This window comes from Bidens hawaiensis, unplaced genomic scaffold, assembly GCF_021521415.1.
Source record: "Bidens hawaiensis isolate Kalapana, Puna unplaced genomic scaffold, B.hawaiensis_p1.1 tig00025586_1, whole genome shotgun sequence".
NCBI classification, from domain to species: domain Eukaryota; kingdom Viridiplantae; phylum Streptophyta; class Magnoliopsida; order Asterales; family Asteraceae; genus Bidens; species Bidens hawaiensis.
In genome coordinates this window covers 51,313-72,604 of record NW_027494092.1, presented here as the reverse complement: position 1 = coordinate 72,604, position 21,292 = coordinate 51,313, and the positions used below count along the sequence as shown (strand labels likewise).

The 21,292-nt window shown below is 31.4% G+C and overlaps 2 protein-coding genes across 3 annotated transcripts; both read left to right on the top strand.

Moving 5' to 3' along the window:
- Positions 1 to 3,494, top strand: LOC143571806 (uncharacterized). The gene is made up of 8 exons (XM_077057132.1): positions 1 to 223; positions 308 to 483; positions 995 to 1,062; positions 1,148 to 1,249; positions 1,454 to 1,609; positions 2,164 to 2,256; positions 2,692 to 2,812; positions 3,378 to 3,494. Exons 1-8 carry the CDS (start codon positions 126 to 128, stop codon positions 3,458 to 3,460), a joined length of 897 nt encoding a protein of 298 aa, XP_076913247.1. The 5' UTR covers positions 1 to 125; the 3' UTR covers positions 3,461 to 3,494.
- A 4,168-nt stretch (positions 3,495 to 7,662) lies between these two features.
- LOC143571811 (villin-1-like) lies at positions 7,663 to 19,993 on the top strand. 2 transcript variants are annotated; one of them, XM_077057138.1, is made up of 22 exons: positions 7,663 to 7,779; positions 7,888 to 7,987; positions 8,060 to 8,128; positions 9,140 to 9,376; positions 9,473 to 9,650; positions 9,758 to 9,887; positions 10,674 to 10,839; positions 11,531 to 11,681; positions 12,398 to 12,483; positions 12,564 to 12,719; positions 13,309 to 13,377; positions 13,562 to 13,630; positions 13,850 to 13,984; positions 14,075 to 14,203; positions 15,046 to 15,193; positions 15,281 to 15,309; positions 16,186 to 16,326; positions 16,797 to 16,922; positions 17,017 to 17,079; positions 17,458 to 17,782; positions 18,850 to 19,001; positions 19,681 to 19,993. In XM_077057138.1, exons 1-22 carry the CDS (start codon positions 7,727 to 7,729, stop codon positions 19,792 to 19,794), a joined length of 2,826 nt encoding a protein of 941 aa, XP_076913253.1. In that variant the 5' UTR covers positions 7,663 to 7,726; the 3' UTR covers positions 19,795 to 19,993. The 2 variants fall into 2 exon arrangements, with proteins under 2 accessions (XP_076913253.1, XP_076913252.1); XM_077057137.1 differs by having other exon boundaries at positions 18,835 to 19,001.
- Positions 19,994 to 21,292: the final 1,299 nt, after the last annotated feature.

Sequence of the window (21,292 nt, the reverse complement as noted above, 5' to 3'; positions counted from 1 at the left end):
TTAGTGACAATTTTGTCCACGCGTTCCTCACTTTGCTAAACTTTTCTCGTTTTATAAAACTTTTTAATGCAGTTATATACTGATATCGAGAATATTGAAGAGGTAAAGCTTTATTTTGAGGATTTATGCTGTCATATATTTGCAAGTCGGGTTTAAAGATGAAGATGCATTGCGTTAATCACAACATGTTTTCTACTACACCCTTACCACTTCCTTCTCGAATGTATGGGCCCGTTTCCATCTTTTTGTATATAATTTGTGTATAACTCTATACAGCATTTTTACTAAAAAGGTTTGATTTTTTTAGGGAAACCCATCTATGGTATGCATTACCCAATGAAGTCAAAAGCCAATCTTTACTAAGTCAATATGTTGACTTTCTATCACCGGTTGAGAAAGAACATGTTTTCAGTATGCGTGGAGACGAACTGCAAAAAAGTGCTTTATTAGCGCGCACTCTCGTTCGTACTACTATATCTAGATGTAAGACTAATTTATTTTAGGCTTGTAAACGAAGTGAACAAACACAAACAGAGTTGTGTTTCTTCGTTTAACTTTAACGAATGAACGATTAGTTAAATGAACGAGTTTTCTTGTTCGTGTACATTTGTTAAGAAAATGAACATGTTTGTATTTGTTTATGTTCGTTAGTTAATAGTATAAACAAATGAACATAACTGAACATAGATGAAGAGCTAAGAGTGGTTAAAACTAATGTGAAAAAAAGTGTAACTGAATATATTAGCAAACATAAACTAACTAACTTAAACGAACATAAAGTAACAAACCTAAATGAACTAGCATAAACGAATTTAAATGAACGAACGTTCACGAACATGTGTTCATGTTCATTAATTTATAAAACATAAATAACTCTCCTCCAAACGGTTCACAGACTGTTCGGTTCATTTACAGGCTTAGTTTACTTTTTGAAAAGATATAATTTTCTTATCTACATAAATATAAAGAACTTATACAATGTTTTCTTGGCTAGATCAGATACATTCTCGAGTCAACCCGAAGTCTCTTGTGTTCGGAAAGAATGCTTATGGGAAACCTGAGGTTAGAACAAATTGGTCTTCAAGGTCAATTTCGACTTTTTCAAGATCAAACACTAGATTATTAATTATAGTTGGTTGTTTTATAGGTAATTTGGGAAGAGAGTGATGATTGGCATCCACCACCGTTGCATTTTAATCTCTCTCACACATCATCTTTGATAGCGTGTGGAGTGGCTGTTGGCTCGCCGGTTTGTTTTCTTATCTTTCTCGTTCTTTTTAAAAAATATTAGGGGTAATTTCGTATTATGCGGATGAAAACTTACGTATGATCATATTTACCCAACCAAAGAAAATTATGTCAAATATACCCACTAAAAATTTATTAATTACAATTTATAATATGGCCATTATACCCTTTGTGTTAAGTTGTTTTTTGTTTTTTAAATATATAGATTGGTATAGATGTAGAAGAAAAGCAAAGGAAAACAAAAAATAATATTTTATCGTTTGCCGAACGATACTTCTCGTGTGAAGAAGTAGTAGCATTAAGTGCAATTTCGGACCCCGAAGTTCAACGCCACAAGTTCATTAAGTTATGGACGCTAAAGGTTTATTTTCACCTTCTACTTTTAGTTTTACTTACCTTTTGAATCATTTTACCTGTCTAAGAAGGGGTGTTATAAACATAGAATGAATGGCAGGCTCTCTAGGGTAGTTACTTTATAGCTGTTATATAATTATATATTTAACAAAAATTATTTTATAACAGGCTCGCAAGCTCGAGCTCGATAAATGAAGCTTGGGCTCATAGGCTCGAGCTCGTTTAAGTCCAGCTCGATTCGAGCTTTCAGCTAGCTGCTCCAGAGTAGTCATGAGCAGCTTGGCTCGTTTACACTCCTACTTTGTTTTTCTTTTTCTTATAATTACTTTTTGCTATTTGTATTTTTATGTTGTAAAGAAAGGTTTCTTTTAGTTTGGAGTCTCATTGGTTATAAGTGGGATATTATTGGGTACGTTTATTTGTTTAGTTAGTTACATGTGTTTTTAATCTTTGTGTATTTTTGAATGTCTAATTTTGGAATATTATTGGTAAATATAAACATATACACTTTCTAAGTCTGTTTTTCTAGTTTATAAATTATAATCTATATTCTAATTTCAGGAAGCGTATGTTAAAGCATTGGGAATCGGTTTCTCAGCCGCTCCTTTCAACACCTTCACCCTTAGATTCCGAGCTGCTAATCCAAATCCCGAGGTACGAATGTATGAATTCTCATTTTTAGTTTTTTATTTTTAAGTAATTTATAAGATTTACTATAACCCAAGTCTCTTAGCCCAAATTTAATCAGTTAATCATTGATTAATAAAAAGATTTAGGCCCAAATTAATTATTCTTGGCCAGTTATTTTTCGACCCAGAAGTTTCAAGCTCAAATGGTAAAACACCAAAAACCGAAACCGAATAGACCAAAATAGATAAAACCAAAACCAAACAGTTTCAGAAACTAAAAAAATCATATTTTTGGTTTTTGGTTCGGTTTGAACTAAAAATTAGCCCAAATCGACTCGTTCAATAACTGAAATTAAGCATTTACTTTTTATGTTTATGAGTTATTTTCCTTTTCACGGTTCGTTAAAATCCCGGTCAAACATAAAGTCAAATGCTTTCATATCTGTTTATGTGTTCACAGGGTTCTACAATAGAAATTGTGCCTCTAGAGAAACCAACCAACTTAACAACCAATTGGCAGTTTGCACATGTGGAACTGGCTAGTTCTCACTATGCAGCCATTTGCAGGCAGAATGATGGAGGTTAGTATTTTAGGTTTTACATTTTATTTAAGTATAATATTATTTTACTATATTTATATTCTTTACTTGTTTTTTGTTATTTTTGTTGTTACATAATGGTTTTACTTCTTTTAACCTTTGAAAGCTAATTTTCATAGTTGCAATGTATTAATTTTGTGATTCGTTTAAAACAATTTTCTGATCTAGTATACACATGTTAAATTGAATTTGGGTCTAAAACAATTTTCTTCCATTTTTTGTGCTTGATGGACCTCGGTTGACCTGAAACTATATTCATACAAAAGTATGAAATTTTCTACAACTTAATTTGTGTCAAATATGAGAAAAGTTATATTATTTCATGAAAAAATCTGACTTTTTAGATAAACGATATTTTGAGGTTTCATTACTTAAACATACACTTAGGATGACTTTTAGGTAAAGTGTTAACTTTATTACAATAACAATCTGTTTTTCTCTGATAACTGATTTATGAGATTTCATGCATTAAAAATTGCAAATTTTATTGAACAAAGGACTTATATACACAATTTATTATTAAAGTTTAAGCTTGGTTTTCATGTAGGGGGTCTCATGAAAGTGATCACACGGAAGACAATTCCTCTGGTTAAAGAACACCTGGTTGAATCAGTTAATGATTTAACTTGATCTCGTTGCAAGCCTGTTGAAATTAATCTTACATTTGTTTTGTACTATTTTTTATTCTTGTTATAAATTGTTACCAGTCTAAAATTTTTTTTAGGGTAATTTATTAAATCTTAGATCTTGCATTATTATATATTAGTTACCTGCATATTAATTGTTTGTTGTCACACTTTTGATGCTTGCTTGATTCATAATTATCATGTGGATGTCCTAGCGCCTAAGTTTGAATTTGTCGACAAGTTCAGTGGTAACGGTGCAAGACGTATTGCATGAATAATCCAACTATCCAAGTTTTGGTAAGTTGTTATTTTAACAAATCCAGGATGGTACATTTTTTATCTGCATTTCTAATCTTTTTCATTTGCTTAAAAGTGAGAGCACAAATGCATGAATTTGTACGGACGTATAAAACCCGAGAACGTTAAGATGGGTCTGTTGTGAGTTTTATACCTTATTTTAATAATCACACGAAAAGAGTGTTGGCCCTAGAAGATAGTCTTTTGCAATTGATTTGACAAGAGCAATCAATAGATGTATAGAGATTGAAGAAGCTGACTTTTATTGAAACTTAATCTAATTGTGCTGTTGAAGATCTGATGTTGCCCCATTTTATACTCATCGAACAGTCATGATGATTAGGGTTGCAACGCTTCAAACATCGTACATTATTGACACGTAACTTTGTCAGTTACAAAATTACCGGTTGATCAATAATAAGTTGGAATCAATCATCAGCTCAAAATGATCATGAGATGGAACTAGTTAGTCATTCATCGATGGCGACTACATGATAAACATAACCGCATCAAGTGTTTGATATGTAGCAATTAGGTGATTAGCAGTAATTAAGTTATTGCTAACATAAGTTAATCATGAATTTATTGACAGGAACCAGTCATGAGCAATAAAGGATTCCTAATGATGGTAATTGAATTAACAGCCAACCATTTTAACCACAACTAGCACACTCTTTCACGAAACGCTATGTTGTTTTAACTAAATGTTGTAATGGTTCCCCACCTATAAAAGCAAAAGTCTTTTGTCCAATACACAACACAAATACATACTCTTTGGTTCTTTTGAACTATCAACATTTAAGAGTACAATTGAAATATTTCAATTTAAATATGATTAATTGCAAGAAATTACAAATTATGGAACCTGTGTATGAGGTACGGTGAAGAAAAGGAGAGGACGCAATAGTGCAACAATAGTGCCCGACATAGTACGAGCAGGGGTTATTAATATTGGTGGCTCCACATTGCTGATGCTTTCGCTAGTCGATAGTGCTTGTGATTTTTGAATTATGGGGTGATATAAAAACACAACATGCAATGGAAAAAAATAAAAAAAAAAGTTTAGAAAACAATCCGCTATTGTGATTGTTTTTACATATTTTTGTCAAAAGACTTCCATTAATTTATTATATTCAAGTTCCCTAAAAAATTTCCGTTACTTATTAAATACTAAATTTTCTAATACTTAAAAATAAAAAAATAAAATTTATTGTCAAATATATTCTATTGTCAACGACAAACCAACAATTTAAACTTGTATTAGGTCCCTCAATTCTAATATATTAATTAACTAATCACTTTTAATTTAGAACTAGGTAACAAAACCAGCAGCGCAATAATGCGAATTCGGTTGGTATCAGTTAAGTTTGTTACGACACCGACACTAAATTTTAAAAATAAACTTCTAAACGCCCGACACAAATTCAGACGGTATTATTTAGAATCGTTATCCGCACTAAACCCGAAAGGTAAATAACGACGACACTCGTATATATAATACTCAAATGAATCAAATAGAGAGATGAAATTGGTTTTACCAAACTCGTAAACTTGACTTGTGATGTTGCTTAGCTTAACAAACAACATAATTCCTGTTTTAATAATAATCTATAATATATATAAACGAAAACCCTAAATCCTATGTGTCGTGATGTGGTCGCTCCCCCTTTTTATGAAAGCCACCAGATTGCTTGATTTTTAAATGGAAACCTCTCATTGATTTAACCCAAATTCATAGGTAGGGGTCTTACCAAAACCAGATAGCTCTTAAACGGGTTATAGCATCTCATTAAATTAAAAATCAATCTTACCAATTATTTGATATGAAAATCCTATAAAATAGGGATATACTAAAATTTAATATCCAATTTAAAAAGAAAAAGATATTATTTATAATTAATAAACAATTTTATAGTAAAAAACATAAGCGGGTCATGAGTCACCTAATCCAGATAGCTTTTAAACGAGTTATAACATGTAATTTATTTATGAAACCTTTTCATCATCAAACCTTAAGTATATTATTAACTTTCTTACAATAAAGAAAATTAAAATCCAAAAAATTAAAATTAAAAAACAAAAAATGTAGAACAACCATTATCTCAAGCCATCAGATTGCTTTATTTGTAAATGAAAGCTTCTCACGTATTTGACCCAAATTCACGGGTAAAGGTCTTACCAAATCCAGATAGCTCTTAAACTGTTATAACATCTCTTTATATTAAAAAATAATCTGATCAAATATTTGATATGAAAATCTTATAAAATAGGAATATACTAAAAATCAGTATCTTATTTTATTTAGAAAAAAAAGATATTATTTATAATTAAAAAACAATTTTATAATAAATAAAATAAACGGGTAATGATATCACCAAACCCAGATAGCTTTTAAACCGAATTATTACATATTATTTATTTGTGAAACCATTTCATCATTAAAGTTCAAGATTAACTTTCTTACAATAAATAAAATTAAAATCCAAATATACATATATAAATATTCAAAACGAATAATGTAAAACAACCCCGGAGGGATAAAATCTAGTAATAACAATAATCTGAAACAACAATCATCCATCCATGTCATGTGTTGTTGTTGTTTACCGACAAAGCTCGAGTCTTGCGCAGGTCTCCATCAAAATCTCAATATTCTCGCCGACCACCGAACCAGTCAAACTCAATTAATATAAACCTTAACAACAACACACCCCTTCCTTAAATAGTCTTCATAATAATCACAAATCACAATTAGGCGCCTCCCCTGTATTTCAAAAAGCTTCAATCCAATCCAATCAATGAATGTGGGTCCCACAAATTAGCTGGTTGATAAAAGGTAAACTCTCGTTTTCTTTACTTATCATTATCATCACTTCCTTTTCTTTTCTTTTAATTTAATTAATAATAATTTGTTGTTGGGCTTTAATTAATTAATTTGGATTTATTAAGTAAGGGTGGTCAAAGTGGCTTGGCTTATTATTCATTCTTGTTTTCTTTCATTTGGGTGCTGATTCAAATTTCATAACTTCAGATCTTCAATTTGGGGGTTTTTCACTTCTTCATCTTCCCACAACAAACCCTATTCAAGGTTAGATTATTATTATTATTATTATTGTTGTTGTTGTTGTTGTTGTTGATGTTCTTGATCAACAATTGGTAGTTTAGAAACTCTGATTCTTGAGAGCTTATTATAATCAGATCAAGATTTGTAAACAAACATCATGATGATAACAAAGTTTACAAAATTTTAGAACCCACATTGATTTATTGCTTGAAATTGTCATAAATGTTTGTAATTTTCGGTTATACTTGAAATGCTCAAAATACAATATTGACCCATGCGATAAAGATCTTGACTTTTTACAGCTTTTGCTGGTCCTTGGGTCAAAATTTACTGTGATTCTAGAATACATTGCTGAGAGCTTATTATAACTAGATCAAATTTACATTGATTTAGTGATTGAATTTATCTTTCAAATGCTTATAATTTTCGGTTACATTTGAAATGGATTTTGACCCATGAAATGCAAGATCTTGCCTTTTCACATCAAGGATATAAATGCGCGCCTCGTGTACTTTTAGGTCAAAGTTAGGGGTTTATATGTAAAACAAGCTAAGGGATGAAGAAATTATGAAAAGTTTACTCGATAAAATAGGTTTATATGTAAAACAGATGAGAGATATGCAGCTTATGGTTGTAAATAAAGCTAACTTAGTTGTACATATGCGCACCTCAAGTATCATGCTTTTCAAAACCAAGCTTGTTACTTTTCAATCATAACGTTATATTTTCTTGGTTAATCAATTTGCCTACATTTTCAAAATTTTTATTCTATATAATAAGTTTCAATAATCCCTTTCAAAAAAATATTAACTTTATTTAATTTTTTCTTCTATTGATGAATATTGTACATGCTGGCATGCTGCAGATCATTATTAGCATGACAAGTTAATGATTTTTGCTGTATGAAATATGGGATCCAACAAAACTATTGATTCAGAATTTCAGGGTGCAGGATCTAAACTGTATCCGTTTATTCTAGTTTAGCTTTTAATTTTTTAAGTACTTTAAATACATATATTTTATACATGAAGTGTTGCAATATTGGATATCCTTAATGCTATAATATTTAGAGGCTTAGAAATATGGTGTGTGGAGAGCCTTCAGTTGGTTTCAGTGCTACAATCTTCACACAAGAAATTCTTCTCGGGGAGTGCATACATAATTTTGCATGTAAGCCACTTTGACCAAGTCAACCACACATCTTTCTTTAAGATAAACTTCTTTTAAACATTATTATTGCAGACGGCTTTGCTTAAAAGCGGTGCTCTTCAACATGACATACATTATTGGCTTGGGAAAGATGCCAATGAGGTTTTTCCTATATCTTTTACAACTTTTATTTGTGACAATACTTGAATGAAAATAGTGGGAAGAAATATATAGGAAATTCACTTGAATTTATATGACACGATGACAACATATTACTATATTAGGATTGACAAGTGGAATCTATATAGACCAAAAAGTTAAGTTTAAAAGGGGTGTTTGGGCTTGCATTTGATCTGATTATTGCGTCTTGTTATTGCAATAATCACCATAATCAGTTTTTAATGTTAAATAAAAGGTTTAGATGTAATTACCCAATTACCTCTTCTTTTAACCTAATTCAGAGACTTCTACCGTGTATCTACTTTTTTCACTAGAATATATTTTTGGTTCATTTTGTGCGTTAATTTCTTAAATAACCAGAATTTGTCCGACACTCAAAATAGCTTATTATTTGATTATTACAACTTCAAAGTTTAAACAACAAAAGTACATTCCACGGTTTTTGGAAAACCAGCCTGAACCAGCAAAACGATTTGGTTTTGGTGGTTTGCCGGTCAGGGACAGGGTTTTTTTTAGCATGGAATCGTAACATTCGATCTTTGAAAATTCCGGTAAAACGGTAGGTTTAAGAAAAGATGAAGGCTTTTACCTTTTTAGAATCAAAGGGTTTAGACTATTATTAAAGAAGTGAAAAAAGTTTAATAGGATGAAACCGGACAAATTGATAATATATCCATATTACAATTAAAAATACTTATACATATTATAATTGTTTGATTCCTTGAAAGAAAATATTTACTTTTTGTCAAAGTTATACAGATTAAAAAAATTACTTTTTTAATATTTTAGTTGGTTCTGTTTTGGTGGCCGGTTCCAAACTGTAAACCATAAACCGAAACGGTTCACTTCAAACCCGGCTGATTTAGCTCACTTCGGGCAGTTTTGGTGGTACCAACGGTTTATGAGCACCTCTAGAAAACAGATCATGCTTTATAAATTATGGTTGGAAGCTTTACTTAAAAGGGGTGTAAGAGTTGCGTGCTGATCTGGCAGGTTGACTCAGCACTTGCATCAGACAAAACACTTGAACTAGATGCAGCTTTAGGGTCTCAATCTGTACAATATAAAGAAGTTCAAGGTCAAGAAACCAGAAAATTTTTATCATACTTTAAACCGTGCATCATCCCAGTTGAAGGTGTATATTCTTCGGGTCAAGTCAAACTAAAAGGCCCAGATTACGAGACCCGACTGCTAACGTGCAAAGGGGATCGCGTGGTGCACGTTAAAGAAGTAAGTTTTCATATTCTTTTGAACAAAAAGATCAAATCTTTAATCTTGAAAGGCGAATTTAATAACTAATATATCATGAGTATGTTATGTGATCAGGTGCCTTTTTCGCGGTCATCTTTGAACCACCGAGATGTATTCATACTTGACACGTCGGCAAAAATATTCCAATTTAGCGGGTGTAATTCGAGCATACAAGAAAGGGCTAAAGCTTTGGAGGTGGTTCAGTATATTAAAGAATATAAGCATAAGGGGGAGTGTGAAGTGGTAACCATAGGTTTGTATTTTTTTTAATATTTAGTTTTGAGTTTTTTCTTTCTTTTCTTTTTTTTTTTCATGTTTTGGATAAGAAAAATGATGTTGACTTTTGACTTTGGGTTATAGAGGATGGTAAGTTTGTTGGTGACGCTGAAGTCGGAGAATTTTGGAACTTTTTTGGTGGATACGCACCCATTCCAAGGGAACCACCCTTGGGTCAACAAGAGCCCCAAACTTTAGCCGTTAAGTTATTTTGGTAAGTTATTTTCATATGTTTATTTGGGTATGCTAAAGAGAACTAAATCTTTAGTAGTTCTATGTAGGGGTGTAAATGAGCCGAGTCCGAGCTCGACTAGGCTCGCTCGGCTCGTGAGTAGTCTTTCAAGCTCGAGCTCAAGCTTGGCTTGTGAAGTAGTTTTCAAGCTTGACCTCAACTCGTTTAACTTACGATAGCTCAAACTCAAGCTCAACTCGTCAAGTAGTTTTTTAAGTTCGAGCCGGCGCCTTTAACTCGTCAAGTAGCGTGTCTCATTAAGTAGTTTTTCAATCTCGAGTTCAGCTCGGTTCGTTTATTTTTTTAATTAATTTATATACATTTATGATGATTTTTTATATGCTTAATTTATAATTTTCATATATGACATAATATATATTATTTAGTTATCTTTATCGCAGTTTTATATTGAATAATTATTAGTGTATAATTATATATTTATATATTAAGCTAAAATATATATAAGTAATAGGCTCATTTAGGTACTTTAAGCATGGTAACTGAAGCTCAACTGCTCAAGCCCGGGCTTGTTTACTAAAAAAGCTTATTTTTAGGCTTGAGCTTGTTTAAGCTCGACTTGATTGAGCTTTTAGCAAGCCCATCTCGAGTGGCTCACTAGCGACTTGGCTCGTTTACACCCCTGGACTTCCAGGTTTTGTCATTTCAAGATGTTTCATAATTGACGACATATATTTCTTAATCTCATGAGTTATTATGTTCATTCTTTTTCCCATTAAAATGGTTTTTAAATCTCATCTCTCCAAATAGGATAACAGTTCAAGGAAAGTTTACTCAAAGTGGAAGTGGTAGGTTGAAAAGGTCAATGCTTGAGTCAAATAAATGCTATATGTTGGATGCTGATATTCAGATATTTGTATGGATGGGAAGAATTACATCTTTAACGGAACGCAAAACGTCAATCTCAGCAGCCGAGGTAGCATAATGGCCTGGTTGGGCGGGTTGAGTTGACTCGCCAACACTTTTTCGTCTGCGTGCTCTAAATTTCATAAATTTCATAAATATGAATTATCAACACTATGACTAAAATTATCATCCAGCTTTATTTAGGGAGAATTACATATGCCCCTACATTTTTGTAAAAATATTATATATGCCCTTACAAATTAGTTAAAGTATCAAATTTATCCATTTAATTTAAAACAGTTCAAGAAATTTCAAAAACTTTAAAATTTTAGATTTACTCATGATAATCTTAAGATTTTATCTAATCTTAAGATTTTATATTCACCCATTAACAATATTTTGGAATTATCCATTTCATAAGACAAGGGTAAAATATGAAACTTTAAAGTTACAAATGGGTAAACTTAAAATTTTAAAGTTTTAGAAAAGTAAGGGTAAAATGTCATTTTTGAATTGCTTTAATAAAATGGGTAAATAAAATACTTTAACCAGTTTGTAAGGGCATATATGATATTTTAAGTTTGGTTTGGATGATATTTCACAAGTTTTGAAAGGCAAATAAATTTTTTGGTTGGTAACACCTCAAGTGTACTTTGGACGACTTCTAACCTGTTTGAGTCGTTTCTTTTTTCGTTATTTTTTTGGCCCATTAATTAGCCATATCTAGCCTGTATCTTGATCTATTATTCATGCATTTACAGGATTTTCTTCGGGCTCAAGAACGGCCCGTAAATACCCATTTAGCCTTTTTAACCGACGGATCAGAAACAACAGTATTCAAGTCATATTTTGACGATTGGCCTCAAATAGTGGAGTCAAAGTTGTATGCAGAAGGTCGAGAGAAAGTAGCAGGTTATTATTCTTACCCCAAATTTATTAAAACACTATATAACAGTTAGGGGTGTGCACAAAACTAACTTAACCGAACCCAAAAAACCAAAGGTTTGGTTTTATTTATCTTCAAAAACTGATTTTTCGGTTTGAACCGAAATAACCACCAGGCGATTTGGTTTTGTGTTTTTTCAGATATGGTCGATTCGGTTTCGGTTTTGCTATCAACCAGAAACTGAAAAGGATCGGACAAACCAGTTTTTCGGTTTGGTTTCAGTTTTGCTATCAACCAAAAACCAAAGTAAAATATCCAACCGAAGTTTTTTCCCAAAAAACTGATTTTTCACTTCGTTTTGCTATCAGCCAAAAACCAAAACTTAATCGAACTGGGAAGAACCAAAAAACAATTTTAAGTAATTTATAAGAAATTAATAAATGGGGTAACCTGAAAATTTTAGGTCCAAATGTGTAATAATCATCAAATAATTATTAATTAGCAAAAAAAGTTTAGGCCAAAGTTTCAGGCTCAAACTCATTGTTTTGGGCCTTAAATGTAACACCGAAGAAACCGGAACGGAACCATACTCTTTGTGGAAAACGAAAACCAAAAGAACTGAAACTAAACGGTTTTCAAAAACTTAAAAACTAAATTTTCCTGTTTTTGGTTCGGATTTAGTAAAAGTTTTTAATATGATGATTATTTATAATCAATATTTCTTTATATTTTACTACCTCAGCAATGTTCAAGCAAACGGGGTATGATGTGGCGGAGCTTCCCGATGAAGAGGAGAAGCAACATATTGATTGCAACGGTACACTAAAGGTTACTCTCTACCAATGCTTACATAATTTCTTGTAAATCAATATTTTTGCATTAAATTTTTGTGATTTTTTTAATTGCAGGTTTGGAGAGTGAATAATGGTAAGTTGTCCCCGGTTCCTGTCGTGGATCAAAGAAAGCTTTATAGCGGAGACTGTTATACAGTGCAGTATATATATTCAGCCAATGGGAGGGAAGAACGATTATTTTATATTTGGCTAGGAAGTAATAGTTCTGAAGTAAGCAATGAATACTTGTTTTTAGCATGAAACATTAATATTACTAGGCTTCTCTATGAATCGAACATGAACAATTAAACGGATGTGGTTTTCTTGTTTTTGTGTTCGTTTGTTAAGAAAATGAGCATGTTCGTGTTCGTTTATGTTCGTTAACAATATAAACAAACGCTTCATAAACGTAAACAAACGAACATAAATGAGCTAAAATTAGTTAAAAGTTGTAATGCTCCGACAAATTATAAATGAATATGTTAACAAACTAACTCAAAACAAACATAAATGAACGAAAATAAACAAATTTAAATGAACGACTGAACGTGACATGTGTTCATGTCCGCTCGCATAACTAAATGAACAAAATTTTTTGTTATGTTCGTTCGTTTGTTAAATAAACGAACTCTCCACTGAATGGTTCATGAACTGTTCACCAAATGCTCAGTTTATTTACAGGCCTGTTTCATTTTACACCTAGTTTTCTTAATTTATAAAAAGTTTCAACAAATTGTTCAATTTAAAGAACATTTTTTACTTGCTGTGTTTTTATTTATATTATAACTTATCCTCAAACTGGTTTTCTTTCACTATGCAGGAAGACAGGGCTGACGCAATTTCTCTTACAAGTGTTACTGTTGATTCGACTAAAGTGGAGCCTGTTTTAGTTAGTTATCTTTCCAATTTTTTCGTTCCCATTTTCTTGAATATTTTATGATTTGTTATTTATTATTATCAATGTATATCGACATAGTATTCATGACTTGATTTCGGGCTCAAATTTTTATCATTGTTGTCATTATTAATTTATTATTAATGTTTATTGACATTAATTCGTGTCTCAATTGCAGGCTCAAATTGTTGAGAGCAAGGAACCAAGTCAATTCTTCATGATATTTCAGACACTAATCATGTTTAAGGTTAGTGTTTCTTGTTAAATATCTAGATTATTATTAGTCATTATTATTTATTGCCTTTAGCCCACGGGCCGTTATAGGTTTGTTTTGGGTTTCTCTTCCATTGTAATAGCAGTTATCATATGCTATTATTCCAGTCTCTTTTACATGGTATCAGAACTAAGGCTCATACATGTTTCTAAATAGGTTTTAGTTATTTATTTATTTTCTATAATTCTTAAGGGTGGTATGGGTTCAAGATACAAATCAATGATTGCTGAAAAAGGCATTGATGAAACTTATGACGATAAAAAGACGGCCCTTTTCCGAATTCAAGGAACGAACCGCGATAATATGCAAGCTATCCAAGTTGATCAAGTACGTTTGTGTATCTATTAACATTATCTTCCAATAATATATCACTTTAACTTAGCGAATAATATATACATTATTATCATATTATTTCAGGTTACTCGGTCATTAAACTCTTCATACTGCTACATTTTAAAGGCTGACGGGTCTATCTTCACTTGGCTAGGAAATCTCTCCACGGCCCGTGATCATGATCTGTTATATGGAATGTTAGATTTGATAAATGTAGGTACAAATCTTGGCTTCTTGTTTATTTAAATGATTAAATCATTCCCTTCTTTCTAAACAAGATTTTGACTTAGACTTCTATATATCCAACTAAATTTTTACTTCTAAGTTAATGTGGGGGGTGAGAGGCAGGGCTGCTAAAATGGTCGTGTTCGCAGCTTGCCAGGTCAAGCATTATAGTTTTACACGAACCCAAACACAACACATCTATTCGTAGGTTGACATGAACACGACCCGTTCAATTTGGAACAAAATTATTTATTTATTTTTTCAAGTATTATTTTAAAATTCCAGTATTATGTATTGTTTTTATATTTTTGAAGCAGTCATGTTTAAACTACGGCAATTTATTTTTATAAAGTTACAATTTTTGGCATAAAGAGAATGGTTTACATTATTAAACTAAACACATTTTTTAGAAGTAAATAACTGGGTTAAATGGGTCAACTCGTGAACCCGTTGGTTTGACAAGACCATGACTCATTTAACAAATAGCGTTCACTGGTTCGACCATAACCCACTGAGACTGAATTCCTCCCACAAATTTTGTGCCGTGTACTCGTGTCCGAAATCGATGCCACTAGTGAGAGGGAGGGAGGTGTATTTGTTAATTTTTATCATTTTTAATAAAAAAAATTACAATCTCTACCCTTCGCTTCATCTACAAGAAACCGAAAAATATTGATGTTAACTAAGCAAAGAAATCTATTCAAAAGTTTAATTTAGTAAAGTCTACATTTGACCAAAAAGTCAAATTTAATCTCCATGTGATTAGAGGGAGTCAATTTATCAAGATTGTTTGTACCAAATAATAATATATTTTGTCTTGATGATTGTAGCCAACATGGCAACCAGTATTAGTTAGAGAAGGTAGTGAACCCGATGTTTTCTGGGATGCACTTGGTGGAAAAACCGAATATTCGAAGGAAAAAGAGATTAAAAGATTCATCGAAGACCCACATTTGTTTGTTTGTACATTTACGAAAGGTAATGACAGTATATCTTAATGCAATATTGCATATTTTGTGTACTCGTGTAACGTTTTTTGTGTATTTGTGGCTATTTTGATAATAGATGCGGGTTCTCAACCAAGTGATCTCAAGGTAACACTTTCTTTTTCATCTATCATAAGTTAATAATATGTATTAATATATGTTCAATTGATTGGTCTGAGGTTATCGACAAAAAATATTTGTCTATGCCACTTTCGTTAGAGGGCATTACAACCAAATTCGTTTAACTAATAAAAATAGGTCTTTGAACATTTTCTCTCATGAAGATAACTTATGGAGTTATGGAATGATTACATTAATCATTAAAATGGGCATTGCAACCGAATGATTTTTAGTAGGCATGTAAATGAACCAAATGCTTAGTTAACCGTGTGGCCGGAAGTTCGATTATGTCCGTTTATTTAGTAAACGAAAGAACATGAACAAATTTTTGTGTTCATTTAGTTAACGGACAAACATGATTACATGTCTGTTCGTTCATTTAAGTCGTTCCCTTATGTTTGTAAATTTACGTTTGTTGATATGTATTTAAGTTTTGTAGGCCCATTACAATTTAGTCTAGTTTTAATAACCTTTTAGGCCCAACACATTGTTATTTACATTTACTTTTAATTAGCTTTAGCTCGACTATGTTCGCTCATCTATGTCAGTTTTGTTTGTTCGTTTATACTGTTTATGAACGAACACGTCCATTTTCTTAGCAAACTGACATTGACAAGAAAACCTTTTTGTTCAATTGTTCGTGTGTCGATTGTTTGTTTGGTTAAAATTAAATGAACGAACACAAATATTCTCCGTTTGTTTGGGTCGTTTACAAGCCTAATTTTTTATTATAAAAAAAAACTTCATGACATTTTTTTCCCGTCAATCTTGAATTCAATTCCTCATCCTTTTTACTTCTTTTTATTTTCTTCCAATTTTAAAGATTTTGTCTAACAATGAGATTTCTTATGATATGATTTTTAGGTGAAAGAGATATTCAGTTACACTCAAGATGATTTAACTACCGAAGATGTGTTAATACTTGATTGCTATACGGAAATTTTCGTGTGGGTAGGCCACAATTCGGTTGTTAAGTCTATGCAACAAGCACTTTCTATTGGTCAGGTATAACATTTTTATTGCATACATGCAATGACCCAACATTTTTCAACCCAAATTAAATCATTTAAATGTACATTTTTGGTAAAATCCTTTATAAGTTTAGTAGAAAATATGCTCCTTCCATCCTTAATTAATTTGGATAATGTTAAATATCTAAATTATTATTAGTCTTTATTACTTATTGCCTTTAGCCCACGGGTCTATTATAGGTTTGTTTAGGGTATATGGTTTCCTATATGTTGAAAAGCTTCTCCTCCTTTGTAAATACACAATTCAGTCTCTTTTACGAATAATATCATTTTGAAATATATATCACTTTATACTAGATAACATGCCACAAAAGAATGTATAACAATCTTTATGAGATGGTAGCTATTTTCTTTGTTTATTTATGTGATTGATGTAATAGAAATTGAAAGTTTTTTCAATCAAATGGATTTTCTATTTGGATCTTGAAAATTCTCATTTGACAGGCGTTCCTCAAGAAAGATGTTTCGGGAGAATGTTTATCCATGGATACTCCTGTATATGTTGTTAAAGAAGGCCATGAACCTCCGTTTTTCACTTGTTTTTTTGAATGGGATGCTTCAAAGGCAAATGTAAGCAAAGTTTTGTAATGACCTCTTATTCGTTTTTTTTGTTTTATTATAAATGATCTTGAAGCTTGATACATGTTTGGACTTGTTATGGTAGATGCTTGGCAACTCGTTTGAGCGAAAACTTGCTATTCTCAAAGGCCAAGCACAAAAACTTGAAGTAAGCAACTATTCGACATTAATTTAGAGGTGGTGGTTTTAATCCATTTACTTTAAATGTGTCGGTTAGCTCGTTTTGGGTTGTGTTTTATTAAAATGGGCCAAATAAAACAAAAATAACTAGAAAGGGACTGGTTTGAAATTATGTTGGTTTTTATGATATTTTCCCTCAATAAATTTAATAATCTTTTTGAAATTGAACATTATAATGTTTGTAATATTACAAAATAGGTTCTAAATTGGGTAAAATATAAAACCTCTATCAGCCACCCAAACCTGTTTTGACCCGTTACCTGACCCGCCCATCTTCCCATCTCTAGACATTATTAATTATTTAGTATTTCATTATTCTATAAATGCTAAAAGTTCGAGTTTTCAGTCGCCTTTAAGAAGCTCACCAAGTGTTCACTCCAAAGAGACAACACCAAACGGGTTAAGAAGACCGTCTCCAATTCCAAACGGGCTTAGAAGATCATCTCCAACTCCAACTTCAAACGGGCTGAGAAGACCGTCCCCTCCTCCTAACGGGTCAAGAAGACCGTCTCCAGTTCCAAACAGGTTGACCCGGAGACAATCTCTTGATTCCTACGCGTCCCCTACTTTCTCAAATTCTGATTATAATAATGTGAATACTCGTCGGTTTTCAAGTCCTCCGGTTCCAAGAATTATTCCTTCCGCATCGTCCCCTAATTTTCATGCACCAGGTATTTAAGCTTCTTAATGAATAATCAAATTATTATATATATTTTTTAAATCTTTACGAAAAGAAATGGTACTATTTGACTTCTGATATTGAAGTGGAATAAACTCCAAGATCATAAAAGTTTATATGCAATTAGTGTATTTAATATGATTACAAGTTATATTAGTTCTTTTCTTTAAAGTCACTTAACACACTTTTATAAATGTTAAAACTTTTTAAATAAAGTGACTTAAATGAAATATACTTGAAACTTTGTTATTTCAAGTTGACTTAAATGAAACAATTATGAAACTTGGTTATTATTTAGTGAAACATTTTTCTTAACGGTTACCTCCTGCTAGAGGTTAAACTTGAAAAAAGTGATCACTAAACAGTACCCAAGTTTCATATGTGTTCCACTTATGTCTCTTTAATTTTATGTTTTTAGCATTTAAAAAATATTTCACTACGGAACAATTTTAAAACTTTGAATTGTTTTTGTTCGAAAAAGGTGTGAGCGATTTTAGTGTAACACTAAAGAAACTTGGTTATCCTTGGGGTGGAATATTTCCAAATAAGAAATAAAATCATGAAATAATAAAAAAAGTTTCAATATTGGTCCTATAAAGTCATTTGATATTTTTACAACAATGGAACAAACAAATGAAACTTGAGTGGTTTCTATAGTTAAAGTATGAGTGACTTTATTGTAACAGCATAAACTTGTTATTCACTGGATGCATTTATATCTATGCTGACGTGACAATGCCATGGCATGTTATTCTCATTGTCATAAACACTCAGTGGGCTGATGGCTGATGCCATGTGTATGTCCAGTCAGCTGCTGTGTCAAATTTTGGGCAGAAATTGACCATATTGGTATCATTTATTGAACTAATTCAAATGTGACTAAATTTTTCAAAGTCGTATCATATAGTTGGATCATGAACATTGCCAGATCTTAATAAATCCGGATGAATTTGGAACGGAAAAGTCAGAGGGTTGACCTCAAAAAGTCAAAAGGATAATCTTTATGTATTTGATGTGTGTGATTCTTTCAGTTATATAACTCAGATTTCTTGTTAACAGATAATACACCAGTTTCTGCAAGTTCAACAAAAGTGGAAATCAATCCATCTGAAGATTTGGGTCCTAAGCAGGAGTTGGTCAACTATCCATATGATCGGGCCAGAGTCAACTCAAATAATCCAGTTCCCGATATAGACATCACGAAGAGAGAGGTACTTTCATCTCTATATTTATTAAAACTAATGTTGTATTTTTTTTCTGTAGGACTTCATATTTCTTGAAAAGCACCACATTGACTTTTTATCTCGCCTGCTATTTTATGGATTATAACCTTAACTTTTGATGTTAAGTATTTATAAAAAGAACTAATAAACCAAAAAAATTTGGACCCAAATTTGTAATAATCAATTATCGACTAATTAACAAAAAATTTAGGCAGAAAGTTTTAGTTGGCAAAAAAATTAGGTACGGAGTTTTCAGGCTGAAGTTCATTATTTTCTGTCCATTATTTTGGCCCAAAAATTTCAAACCCAAATGGCTAACCAAAAGAACCGAAACCAAACCCATTGTAAAAGCGTTAACCGAAAAAACTGAAAACAAATGGTTTTCAAAAACCAAGTTTTACGCTTTGGTTAAGTTTGAGCTCAAAATGACCAATGCACAACCCTACACCGTATATTATTTAGTTACTTTTATCATAATATTATATATAATCATAATTATTATATATTAAACAAAAATTATGCAAATAATAAGCTCGTGAGACAGCACAAGCTTGATAAATTTAGTTTTGTTTTATCATAATGTTCTATTTCTTTAAAACAAGCAACATTGACTTTTTATCTCAGCGTTGACTTTTTGCAATGTTTTTGGGTGGTGTTTGCTGTATAGGCCTATTTATCTGAAGAGGAGTTTGAAGGGAAATTTGGCATGTCAAAACAGGCTTTTTACCAGCTTCCTAGGTGGAAACAAAATAAACTTAAGATGTTGCTTTATCTGTTCTAGAGCTTTATTGGAGGCTTTGCGATATGATGAGATGTGCAGTTAAGCGTGTTTGGATGAGAGTAATATTAGAGTTGACGAGTGTATTACATTCGCTTGTTGTTTGTATGTTTTTATGCATATGAGGGAAGACAAAATTGACCATACTGATTTTTGTCGAGTCGGGTCAAGTTGAAGTATGATAAACATATGTTTGTGTTGTATTATGTACGACCGGGTGTTGGTGCATGAAAATATTTATCTTTCTATCTTTGACTTAATTATCCATTACTAGAGTCTTATAACCTAACTGAATGTTTAATGAGCAATTCATGAACTGTTCAGGTGGAAACTTCGTTTATTTAATAAATGAATAAATAAAATTTAAGACCGCAAAGGCTTAAGTTCATTATTTTGGGCTAATTCTTTCCAGATCCAAATATTTCAAGCCCAAATGCTAAACCGAACGACATGTGTGAAATTCAAAGCTGATTGGATTTCCAAAGTTAAATATAAGAGTTTAAATAGAGTCTTTTATTTTCTTTGTCAAACATTGTTTCAATAAAAAGGGGATATATTTTGTTTTGGTTTTCTTATAGTCATCCCTAACTGGATTGGAGTGTTCACCAAAAACACAAAGGTTGATTTTGTAGATGAAAAATAAAATAAAAAAAATAAAAAAAAAAAGAAGAAGAAACCCTCATTTTAAAGAAGTTTTACCAAATCATATAAGTGAGAGTTACGTGTTAGGAAATGACAAATTGACCAATTAATTTTAGAAACATTTAACACACTTTGGTTATAGTTGATAAATGGAAAATTAAGGCAATTCTACACGGTTGAGTAATTAATGAAAGTAGATAATTTTAAGTGTGTTTGGGACTACTCCCATATCCGAACTTAACAAAACACTGATTAAAATTTAAAAGGCTTTTTTTCTTTTTACTGCATATGATAGAAAGTTTGTTTTTATATCATTTATAAATTAAATGAAAGTTATATAAAATAACTCTAGCTATTTTTAGAGGAAATGGCTTACAATCCAAACTTAAAATATTACTAAAACAAGTATTATGAAGACTTTGATCAAAATATATTTAAAAAACAAGTTAAATACTTTGTGATTTTTTATATAACTTTGTAAAAGATGATTATCAAATCATGTAAAGCGGTATCTTATTGATTGTGATAATTTTGGAGTTACAATAATGTCTTATACATAGAGGACAATATTACACTTGACTACCATCTACTCTATTACAATATCATGATTCGAATAAGCTCATTTTCACATTTATGTTGTACATTCTACATTTCTACACAAGTAAACTTGGTGGAACATTGAAAACACAACTTATTGCTTGAATACGATCAACTATTAATAACAATATGTTTTGGGTTTGTGACATATTTCTTATCAAGTTATAACGAAGCAACAATTAGCTTACTTTGTAATTAATGCACGTGTAGTGATTTGAAAGAAATTACAAAAACTTTGACAGACTAAAACGTGTTTGTGTTC

What these genes read in the sequence shown, in the direction of transcription:
- LOC143571806 (XM_077057132.1), top strand. Translation starts at nt 126, where the DNA reads ATGCTGTCATATATTTGCAAGTCGGGTTTAAAGATGAAGATGCATTGC. An exon ending in ATGCTTATGGGAAACCTGAG is followed by an intron (nt 1,063 to 1,147) that starts GTTAGAACAAAT and finishes GTTGTTTTATAG; the next exon opens with GTAATTTGGGAAGAGAGTGA. An exon ending in TTAAGTTATGGACGCTAAAG is followed by an intron (nt 1,610 to 2,163) that starts GTTTATTTTCAC and finishes TTCTAATTTCAG; the next exon opens with GAAGCGTATGTTAAAGCATT.
- LOC143571811 (XM_077057137.1), top strand. Translation starts at nt 7,727, where the DNA reads ATGGGATCCAACAAAACTATTGATTCAGAATTTCAGGGTGCAGGATCT. An exon ending in CTCAACCAAGTGATCTCAAG is followed by an intron (nt 15,310 to 16,185) that starts GTAACACTTTCT and finishes TATGATTTTTAG; the next exon opens with GTGAAAGAGATATTCAGTTA. An exon ending in GCCAAGCACAAAAACTTGAA is followed by an intron (nt 17,080 to 17,457) that starts GTAAGCAACTAT and finishes TCGAGTTTTCAG; the next exon opens with TCGCCTTTAAGAAGCTCACC.